This window comes from Erpetoichthys calabaricus, chromosome 17, assembly GCF_900747795.2.
Source record: "Erpetoichthys calabaricus chromosome 17, fErpCal1.3, whole genome shotgun sequence".
Lineage (NCBI taxonomy): Eukaryota > Metazoa > Chordata > Cladistia > Polypteriformes > Polypteridae > Erpetoichthys > Erpetoichthys calabaricus.
In genome coordinates, this window is record NC_041410.2 from 14,999,774 (window position 1) to 15,011,840 (window position 12,067).

Genomic DNA, 12,067 nt, shown 5'->3' on the forward strand with positions numbered 1-12,067 from the left:
GTATTGAATGAATGCATAATTAGGCCTCGAGCTGTAGTCGAAATCGCCTTTCAGGCCTCTAGAGCTTTAATCGAAGTCGCCTTTCCCTTTGAATTTTCGCCGCCGTAAATCCACCGCCTGCCGCGATGTTGGGGTTGGATGTTGGTCGAAGTCGCCTTTCTCTTTGAATTTTCGCCGCCGTAAATCCGCCGCCTGCCGCGATGTCGGTCTCGTAAGGTTTTTCGGGCAGCTGCACAGAAGGCGACTGCGCATTCGGCTTCGGACAGACGTGAGTGAGTGAGTGAGTAGGCTGGTGAATTATATATAAGATATAAAACTGAAATATCACATTGACACAAGTATAGAGATTCTTTGCTTAGTACTTTGTTGAAGCCCCTTTCACAGAGCTTACAGCCTGGGGTCTATATGGATTTGACATGATAAGCTTTGCACACCTGGATTTGGGGATTTTCTGCCATTCTTCTCTGCAGATCCTATCAGGCTCTGTCTTGTTGGACGGACACCATTGATGCACTGCTATTTTCAGGGGCTCTCCGGAGATGTTTGATTGGGTTTACTTCTGGGCTCTGGCTGGGCCACTGTGGTATAGCGGGTCCACAGCTCCCGTCAAAGGCCAGTTTTAAATAAGTAAGTGCTGCACTTGCGGCTTAGTGAGGGGGCATGGTTGTGTGGCTGAAGCCTGGGGAATTTGTGATGTGGGCGTTTCTCACCTAAGTGCACAGGTGAGAAGCAGTCCGCATCCGTAATTGTTCCCAGGAGCTGCTGATTGCCACGGCTGCCACGTCCTCTTCATAAATAGAAGCACGAAGCGGTCAGAGGGAAAGAGGAGTAAAAGAAAAAGAGCCAGAGGTTGCAGAAAGCAGTATGGAGAGAGAACCGGTGTGAGCGAGCAAGAAAGCGAGAGTGTGCTAACAGGCAAGCAGCTGAACAGTAAGCCCTAGCAGGGGTGTTTGGCCAACACTCTGTGGGGCAGAAGGAAGCAGTCACTCCAGCTGAGCGAACAAGGAGCTGGAGTGACCAGGGATGAAGGACGGCTGGCCGCGTAAGGCCAAGATGGCAGCGGGAGTCGTGGAGTCTTGGGAAGGTGTGCCTAAGTGTGAGCGACCTGGCCGTTGAGGAACCCAAATCTCGGTCTGGTAAGGTAGCTGTACGGAGCCAGGGAACAGAAGGCAACCAGACAGTAGTAAGGTCAGCTGCAGGAAGGGCGACTCCCCTGTTGAGAAGCCCGTATGGGAGAAGCAGGGGAGCCGCCAGATAAAAGAAGACACTGGGCTTTGGATTTTAAAGGGACTGCTTCCAGCATTGTTTCAACCTCGTTTTAAAGGATTGTTTTTTTTTTCTATGGTGTTTTTAACCTCCACAATCACACTTCTGTTTTTATGGATTATTTATTTAATGACTTTTTGGTGGCACTGCATTTTATTTGGATACTGTTTTGTTGTTTATAATAAACGCACTTTGCACTATTACACCATCCCCCTGCTCCATTTGTTATGCCTCACTGCCGAGCTCATTGGTAACATTACCGATGGTGAAGGGTTCAAGGGCTCCCAGAAGCTGAAAGGGAGCGTGGAGTGAACCCATATCATCACAGCCACACAAGAACATACCCCAGAGTTGTCATTAAGCCACTCTTATTTTGTCTTTGCTTTGTGCTTAGGGTCGTTGTCCTGTCGGAAGGTGAACGTTTGGCACAACATGAAGTCCAGAGTACTCTGGAGCAGTTTCAATAAGATTATCTCTGTACTTTGCTCCATTAAAATCTCGCTCTACCCTGACTAGTACCCCAAGTAACTGCTGCTGCCACCACTGTGCTTCACTGTTGAAATGGTGTTGCATAGCTAATGAATGGACATGATGCTTAATTGAGGATAAACAGTTCATCGGAATAGAAAGTCTTGTTTCTCACAGTCTGAGAGTCCATTATGTGCATTTCTGCAAACTCTGGCCACTCTGCCATAAAGTAGATTAGTGGAATGTTGCAGTGAGAGATATCTATCTATGACAGAGTATAGTGCATTTTCTATCTATCTATCTATCTATCTATCTATCTATCTATCTATCTATCTATCTATCTATCTATCTATCTATCTATCTATCTATCTATCTATCTATCTATCTATCTATCTATCTATCTATCGTATAGTGCCTTTCATATCTATCAGTCTATTTATTATATAGTGCCCTTCATATCTATCTATTATATAGTGCCTTTCATATCTATCTATCACTACTGTATACAGTGTAGTACCTTTCATATCTATATATCTATTACTAGCCGTCCCCCATGGCTCTGCCCACATAGTAGTGAAACAGAAGAGTGAAGAGGGCCCCTGCCCAGCTCCCCACTCCTGACGTCACGCTTCCCCCTCCCCTTGGCCCGCAGCCTCTGTCTCAAATTAGCGCGAATATATCGCTCCTGCAAGCAAACTATGATTTTTAGCGTGATGAGGGAAATCGCAAAATCAACCGGAATGTTCAAGCAAATTATAGAAAAAACCCCAATCTAAATCTGTTAAGTAGTTCTCTCATTCGCTAGCTAAGCGGACATAAGGTACGCCCCGAGGCTGGCGAGTGAGTGAGGAGGGCCCCGCCTCCTTCCCCTTGGCCCTCTGCATGTCTCTTGGATAAGCACAAATAAATTAGTACGGCAAGCGAACTATAATACATAGTGCAATGACAGAAATCGCAAAATCAACTGGAATGTTCAAGCAAATTATAGAAAAAAACCTGATTTAAATCCGTTAAGTAGTTCTCTCATGAAAAGTGGACAGACAGACAGACAGACAGACAGACAGATAGATAGATATTGGATTTTTTATTTATATATACAGTGTATATATATATATATATATATATATATATATATATATATATATATATATATATATTCATGGCATTCGAAGTCTGTGTCACAATCTGATTGTATGGGTGGTTACCTACCAGGTAACGCTTGTGGTTGGCCAGCAATCTGCTAACATCCGCCACGGTGCCCTCAGTTTGTGAGGAGCAGATCATAGAATGGTTGAAATAGTTTACTGTCAAATAAATGCAAAGAGTACGCGACACGTGTTTCGCCCTCATTCTGGGCTCATCAGGCGTACAAACTCCACTGCATTCCCTCTCGGGAATCGAACCTCGGACGTCAGCGTCAGAGGCGATGCCCCTAACGTTGCGCCACGGCGTGTGGTTCGTTTATTTGACAGCATGTAGATCGGGGTAATTACATTCACGGCATTCGAAGTCTGTGTCACCGTGGCGGATGTTAGCAGATTGCTGGCCAACCACAAGCGTTACCTGGTAGGTAACCACCCATACAATCAGATTGTGACACAGACTTCGAATGCCGTGAATGTAATTACCCGGATCTACATGCCGTCAAATAAACGAACCACACGCCGTGGCGCAACGTTAGGGGCATCGCCTCTGGCGCTGACGTCCGAGGTTCGATTCCCGACAGGGAGTGCAGTGGAGTTTGTACGCCTGATGAGCCCAGAATGAGGGCGAAACACGTGTCGCGTACTCTTTGCATTTATTTGACAGTAAACTATTTCAACCATATATATATATATATATATATATATATATATATATATATATATATATATATATATACACATACACTAGGGGGCTTCGCCCCCTGCTCTCTTCGCTCACCAACCCCCGTGTTTGGTTTTCTGGATACACACTTTCAAGATTTTTTTTTCTTTGAATTGTAGCTATTTCATTAGTTTCACTTTTACTTCAGAACTTCTGTAAAAACAATATTTGTAATCTTGCGAGTCCCAATATGCTGAATCTTTTTAATGAGGTCAGGACAGGTTTCTCTGTTTGGAATTTCAGCATAGACAAAACGATCTACATCATCAGCAGTTAATAATTTTTTTTTACAAAGTAAAAAAGTAAGTAGAGTTCTGCATTGGACTCCTGTCTGTAAAGTGCTATTTTCCTCTCACAGTTCCAAAAGTACATGGGGTTACCAAGGTGATACCCCAGCGTTTGTCTAGGTTTTTGTACAAGGGCTAGACAGAACGTTTTTGACTCCTGGGGTAAATGTAGCTTTTTAAATAAGCAGACAGATAAATATATATATGTGAACAAAGTAACCAATAAATGCATGTGCGGTAAACTCCGTTTTTTCTCAAGATTCTTTATTTGTCACATGCATAGTTATACAGGACAACACGCAGTGAAATGCATCCTGATCCGCTTATCAAAAACTGCGCAAAGTTAGAAGAATATCAGTTAGATTAACAAAAAGTCATAGATTGAAAGATAACAGTATAGTAGAACATAATAAATAAGTACAATTATGTGAATAAAGTAGAATTAAGTGTTAAGGTGCAATAGTGTAGTAATTATTGTGCAAAACCAAAGTTAGACTGGTGCATAGTTAAATGAGGCAGTTTGTTTGTTTGCGCTACTGCGATCTTTACTTTCTTTTTTTATATTTTCTAATTTTCCTACTTTCATATCCGTTAACTTTCTCCACATGTGTATAGCGCCATTTTTTTTTTTGAGCCTTTCTAATTTCACTGGTTTCATAGTCTCTAACCTGCTCTACATGTGTTTAGCATCAACGTTTGTAAACGTCTTTATGAAGTTCTACTTTCTTTTACTCATTGTCTTTTAATTCTGAGCCGGATTGGACGTGCTTTTTTTTCAATTCCACTTGTTCCGGGCTGATAATTACTTTCCTTATTTTCTGAATTTGCACCTCGATTATTCTTTTTTGCTCTTTTTTCTGTCCAACGCATTTGAGTCTCTTTTCTCCGCGCTGCTTTCTTCTTTGCTTAGATGTCGCCATTTAATTTATAACGTACCTTATACGCTTTATATGCGCTGAGAGCCCTGGATCTGTGTGTGCTCAAATCCTTGACAAGACTGAATGTTTTGCTGCCTATTGTCCTATTTGATAGATTGTAAGTTGGGCGTGCCTTTGGTCTCGCGGGTCTTTAAACTGTCTTACGAGAAGATCACATATCGTAGATATGCTTTTTGTTTTCCAGGACAGGAGATTTCTTTTTATAATAGATAGATAGATAGATAGATAGATAGATAGATAGATAGATAGATAGATAGATAGATAGATAGTGCCTTTCATCTCTATGATAATGTATACAGTATATTGCCTTTCATATCTGTCTCTCTGTCTATTATATAGTGCCTTTCATATCTATCTATCTGATATACTGTATTTAGTGTTATGTAACCATTTGTCATTAAAGACACCTACTCTTGGTGACACAGTGAGACGCCCGCACCTCCATCATTACGCTTTACACTCCAAATGCTTAACCAGCAAGTTGCTAAAAAGCCTTACTAATATGCAAATTTCAATGTTTATCCATTAATTAAATTTAAATCAACAGGTCCAGCTGTGGCCTCCACGACCAAGCAGGAGAATGGGAATGCTAATGACTCTGACGTTTTCTTGTGGACTAAAGAAGATGTTGAAAAGTGGTTGAAAGAAAATCAGCTGGATTTCTGCCTCAATCTCTTTACAGAGTATGATGGCCCACTGATCTGCCAGCTGCAGCAGTTACGCCGAGAGGTAAGGGTAATGGAGAGGATCTCTTCCAGATAAGCAGATGAGGTTGGTGGTTTCAGGTTACATACCAGGAAGCCACTGTGATTTATGGGTGTGTCCTTTATGGACAATAGCAGTAAAGAATTTTGAGTCTGGAGATGCAACTCATCTTAAATCTTTGTTCAACAAAGAGACCACACAACATTTTTGTCTAAATTATAGTTTATTGAATATAGTATCTTTAACAGTAAATGCATGAGCAGATAAATCAAAAATGTATGTAGCACAATGTGTCTCTTTTATATAGTGTCTGTTGTAGGTATGGGCAGAGTTTAAAGGGTGGCTGGGGGCCTGGCTTCTCCAGCCGATGCACTGTATTACTAAAATAAGTCTCAAATGAAGCATATTTTTTCCTCATTTTTTAAGGCCATAGTAAATGTCAATGTTAATAATCAACACAGTGGTAGCATTGCTACCTCGTTTTAAGGAGTCCATCAGCCTCATCCCTGCATGGAGTTTGCATGTGATCTGCAAGGGTTTGCTCCAGTTTTCTCTCACAGTCCAAAGACATTCTGGTTATGTGAATTGGGTTTGCTAAATCGGCCCTAGTATGTGTATGTTATGTGTTCACTGTCTAGTTGTTGGTCCTGCCTTTTTCCCCTTGCTTGCTAGGATGGACCTCCAGCTGTCCCCTGCTCTGGTAAGTGGGTTTAGAGAGTGGAAGGATCAATAGATACCTAACCTATCTTGTCAAAAGCAACTCTCTCTTGCATGTCGCCTATCCTTGAAATAGACAGAGAAAAACTTTGCACAATTTCAAACACAGATTAGTTTGAATGTTACTGATTTTGCTTTAGAGAGCTCATTACAACTTGTGGATTTTGTATTTTCTTTTTTTTCCAACTGTCTGCAAAACGCTGCAATTTAACAAGGCCTGAATGAACAGCAGCGTGGCTGTCTGAGCAAATCTCCATCACACTCATGCCTGTGAAGAAACAAAATTAAAAAGCAAAAGTGTGATATGTTTTTTTTTTTTTGGTGAAGTGAACAAACAACATAAAACACTCCAACCTTCAAATCAGTTAACTAAGTACATTTTCTAACTTCGTCAAGTAAGAAACTGCTTATTTCTTCACAATTGAAATACATAGACAGATTTTGTCTTGGTAGAGTCCTGTGTGACTCTACTTTCTCCTTTTGTACTCATGATTGTGTAGACTTTATCAGGATGCCTCAATTGCCTCCTTCCCTTCTATATGTATAACTTCAGGAAATTAGATTAAGTTACACAATCTACAGTGCATCTGGAAAGTATTCACAGCACATCACTTTTTCCACATTTTGTTATGTTACAGCCTTATTCCAAAATGGATTAAATTCATTTTTTTCCTCAGAATTCTACACACAACACCCCATAATGACAACGTGAAAAAAGTTTACTTCAGGTTTTTGCAAATTTATTAAAAATAAAAAAACTGAGAAATCACATGTACATAAGTATTCCCAGCCTTTGCCGTGAAGCTCGAAATTGAGCTCAGGTGCATCCTGTTTCTCCTGATCATCCTTGAGATGTTTCGGCAGCTTCATTGGAGTCCACCTGTGCTAAATTCAGTTGATTGGACATGATTTGGAAAGGCACACACCCGTCTATATAAGGTCCCACAGTTGACAGTTCATGTCAGAGCACAAAAAAAACTAATGGAGTGAGGCGGCCCCTTTTAGATAGATAGATACTTTATTAATCCCAATGGGAAATTCACATTCTCCAGCAGCAGCATAATGATACAATAAATAATATTAAATTAAAGAATGATAATAATGCAGGTGAAAAACAGACAATAACTTTGTATAATGTTAAATATTAACGTTTACACCCCCCGGTGAAATTGAAGAGTCGCATAGTTTGGGGGAGGAACGATCTGCTCAATCTGTCAGTGGAGCAGGACAGTGACAGCAGTCTGTCGCTGAAGCTGCTCTTCTGTCTGGAGATGATACTATTTAGTGGATGCAGTGGATTCTCCATAATTGATAGGAGCCTGCTGAGCGCCACAGATGTTAAACTGTCCAGCTCCATGCCAACAATAGAGCCTGCCTTCCTCACCAGTTTGTCCAGGCGTGAGGCGTCTTTCCTCTTAATGCTGACTCCCCAGCACACCAACGCGTAGAAGAGGGCGCTCGCCACAACTGTCTGATAGAACATCTGCAGCATCTTATTGCAGATGTTGAAGGACGCCAGCCTTCTAAGGAAGTATAGTCGGCTCTGTCCTTTCTTGCACAGAGCATCAGTATTGGCAGTCCAGTCTAATTTATCATCCAGCTGCACTCCCAGATATTTATAGGTCTGCACCCTCTGCACACAGTCACCTTTGATGGACACGGGGTCTATGAGGGGTCTGGGCCTCCTAAAATCCACCACCAACACCTTGGTTTTGCTGGTGTTCAGTTGTAGGTGGTTTGAGTCGCACCATTTAACAAAGTCATTGATTAGGTCCCTATACTCATCCTCCAGCCCATTCCTGATGTAGCCCACGATAGCAGTGTCATCAGCGAACTTTTGCACATGGCAGGACTCCGAGTTGTATTGGAAGTCCGATGTATACAGGCTGAACAGGACCGGAGAAAGTACAGTCCCTTGTGGCGCTCCTGTGTTGCTGACCACAATGTCAGACGTGCAGTTCCCAAGACGCACATACTGAGGTCTGTCTTTAAGATAGTCCACGATCCATGCCACTACGTATGAATCTACTCCCATCTCTGTCAGCTTGTCCCTAAGGAGCAGAGGTTGGATTGTGGTGAAGGCGCTAGAGAAGTATAACACCCCGGATGTGCTCCAGGTGCTGTGGCAGAAGTGCTGCAGTCCATGATTCCATAATCCTCCGGGTGCCCCCCTGGCATTGGCCACGGGCCCCAACAGGGTTGCGCTTCTAAGCTCTGATCCTGTGGCCCCGATGCAGACCAGGGCAGCTGACATCATATTATGTGATATCATCTACTGTAAAATTCTGGTCCGTACTTGTAAAATTTTTATTTTTACACTGTATTGGGGATTTGTTCTGTTCTGTGTATTGTACTGTATTGGCCCCCTTCTTTTTGACACCCACTGCACGCCCAAGCTACCTGGTAAGGAGTCTCTTTTTGAACTGCCTTTCCCAAGGTTTCTTCCATTTTTTCCCTACAAGGGTTTTTTTGGGAGTTTTTCCTTGTCTTCTTAGAGAGTCAAGGCTGGGGGGGCTATCAAGACACAGGGCCTGTTAAAGCCCATTTGCGGCACTTCTTGTGTGATTTTGGGCTATACAAAAATAAAATTGTATTGTATTGTATTATTATGTGTATGACATAGCACATAAAATAAGTCAAAGCAGCACCACAATAGACCAAGAAGGCCACAGTAGGATTTAAACAGGACCACCAACTATGCACAGATTACTTCATTCATGCTCTTTATCAAGTTAGCACCAGGGCCATCAGTGATGCTGTTCCGAGTTCAGAATGACTTGGGCTCTACTGCCGAGGTCAGAGACTGCAGGCCCTTCCCTTCCTTGGACTGAAACAATTAACATGTGAAGCCAAGAAGTTACGTAAATGCAGAAGGAAATGTGTTCTTGTTTTTCCCTCACCACCCACACATGACATGTCACAGATGATTTATGTTCATATGGTTCTCTTACTCTAGCCGGACACACTTTAAGCCAGTGGTGCATTACAAAAATATGAAGTCATTCAATGCAGGTAGCGGTGGACCCTGAGGGCGCAGGCATGTGGCTTTTGTAGATGGCTCATTTACTGCTATGGTAACAATGGTGACCAATTCCTCATTCTGCATTTAGTAATACCCTGTGGCTGAGCAACAAAAATCCCAGTGAGCAAGAAAGGCAGCCAGTGTTCATGGGGTGGGCAGAGAGCCCTTGTATATTTCGATTTTTTTGATTTGAAATACTTTTTTAATCCCGAGGGGAAACTGTCATTTCACATGACCTCTGGAGGTCATAGTGCAGAGTCAGCCATTGTACAGCACCCCGGAACAATTTTCTGGTTAAGGGTTTTTTGCTCAAGGGCCCAAATGGAGTAGGATCCTTTCTGGCACTATATGTGCTCTAATTCACTGTGTACCTTTTTAGTGTCGCGACCCACTTTTTCCCATGTTAGTATCTTTGTGACCTACCAAGTGGATAGTGAATCAAGTATGAATGTTAGAGCATGATTATCAGAGCTGGGGTTTGATTTAGTTTTCCTTGCTGAATCAAGCATGTACGTAAGAATGATGGTTCAAATTGATGAATTGAACACAAATGTCAGACCAAGTGAGGGATTGAAGTGCGATCGTCAGAGCGGTGACCCACCACAACCCACTACTATTAGAAACAATAGCAACATGTGAGGAGGAGGAGGAGGTTGGAGAGCATGCGCTGATTACAGCATATTGCCACACCCACCACACGACGAGCGACACAACAAAAAATAAGTGGGTCACGACACAGTGGTTGAGAAACACTGATCTAAGTGCACCTTTCCTGAAGCATTGCTAGGATTTCAAACATGGGGATTGGCAGTATTGGTGCCATCACATGACTTGTGATCTCATGTGACCAGCAACAGGTTAAACAATGGCAAACAACAAAGCCAGGGCCATGAAAAATGGTCACAGAATTGCAATAATTATTCAAAACAGAGCACAAAATGGCAACAGCTTTACAAATTCACTAATGTGTTTCAATGGAAATTTTTGAAATTTGAAATCTTTGTGCTGCATGATCTGTTTGAGATACCAGTATGAAAATTGAACAGTCTCAATAAATTTCTTTACGTTTCTTTGAAGAATAAGTGCAAAAAAATTGGTCCATATGGGCAAGTTGTTTTATGTGGACAGACCGACAGACATGGGCCTTTGCAATTACTCAAAATAATGAACTATTGGGAATGTTCAATGTACAGTATGTATTTAAGTTACTTTGACTTAAAATAGTTATGTTTGCTGGAATTACTTTTTCTAGTTATATTAATAATAATTCTTTGCATTTATATAGAGCTTTTCTCACTACTCAAAACACTCAGCAATTGCAGGTTAAGGGCCTCGCTCAAGGGCCCAACAGAGCAGAGTCCCTATTGGCATTTACGGGATTCGAACCGGCAACCTTCCGATTGCCAGTGCAGATCCCTAGCCTCAGAGCTACCACTCCGCCCATTGACTAAATTGTGTTGGATGGCACTAACACAATTCATTTGCGCTGAAATAAAGCAATCAGAATATTTTCTGTCAACAGAAGCAAAATCCATCTCAGGGACTGTTGTCATTACTCAGTTATTGTATGTTAATCTTACTCAAATAACACTTTTCTAATCCTTGAAACGTGGCATTCCCATTTTCTCTTTGCACAGTTAAATTAAGTCAATTTAAATTAAAATAATCCAGTTATATGTACGTAACCAAATACGAAAAGAATTCAGTCGTGAGCGACAGTAGGCTTTGCACCATAGGAACCAAGTTACCCGAACTATTCCATAACATTTCAGTAATTATTTACTGCTCTGATGCTAATCTTTCTGATCCCAAAATGGGTCATTACGATAGGAATCAACAAGAAGAATTCATAATTAATTGCAGAATTACGGTATTTGAGGGTTCCTCTAGAGTGCCCTCTTTCTCGTGCTGATTAGTTTTGAAGGCAATACTGTGACACACAGACACACCCATCATCGAGATATTCATGTTTTCGGTGTCAGGGTACCCTAAAACATCGAGATCCATCAAAAACCGGAGATCAAAATTTCTGATGAATCTAAAGCTTTCACTCTTCCCCCATAGACAATAGGTCATAGTGGGGGAGCGTGCAAAGCAGAAATACCAATAACTATTCCAGATCTGCATAAAATGTGATATTTTGCATAAAGGACCCCCCCCCCCCACACACACACACACTTTAAGAACTGAAATAAATTGATTTTTGTCCCAAATACCATGTGTTTTGTGGGGTTGTGGAAGCTGACTTATGATCTTTTTTTTTTGAGATATATGTTGGACACCCTACATCAGAAAAGCATCATTATCTTTGTTACCAATACACTAATTTAATTAATTTTAAGATTACATGAAAAATGCAATGGTCTAAAACAGACCAAGCTTAACTTCTGCAGTAATAAGTGGACCACTACACATTTACCCAACCTTTTGTGTTCTATGCATTTATTAAATCACAACACTGTCCACAATTTTCATGTGTATGTAGTGAAATAAAGTTTAGTTTAAAAATCATATGGAATTTAAGTTTAATGAAAGGGTACTGCACAAAGACTTAATGTCTTCTGAACACAGTGAATGTATCAACTTAAAACGAGTGTTTCATTATATGTGAACACACCTAAAAACACAATACCACCGTCACCTATCCATCCATTTCCAGACATATTCAATTCATTTCAAGGCTACAGCAACTAGGGAGTGTATGAGCAGCAGACACAGAAGCCAGGAACGTCTTCTTAACAACTGAATATGATCTATCTTACCCTGAATTATTTAAATGCCTTGTCCACCACTGGTAA

At 41.4% G+C, this 12,067-nt stretch overlaps 1 protein-coding gene across 1 annotated transcript in view; it reads left to right on the forward strand.

Annotated features, from left to right (window-relative positions):
- LOC127526151 (uncharacterized) overlaps positions 1-12,067 on the forward strand; it is a 53,235-nt gene that overhangs the window by 40,176 nt on the left and 992 nt on the right. The window contains exon 13 of the mRNA XM_051920698.1: positions 5,373-5,554. Coding sequence (XP_051776658.1) covers positions 5,373-5,554 — 182 coding nt within the window. The remainder of the gene's footprint in view (positions 1-5,372; positions 5,555-12,067) is intronic.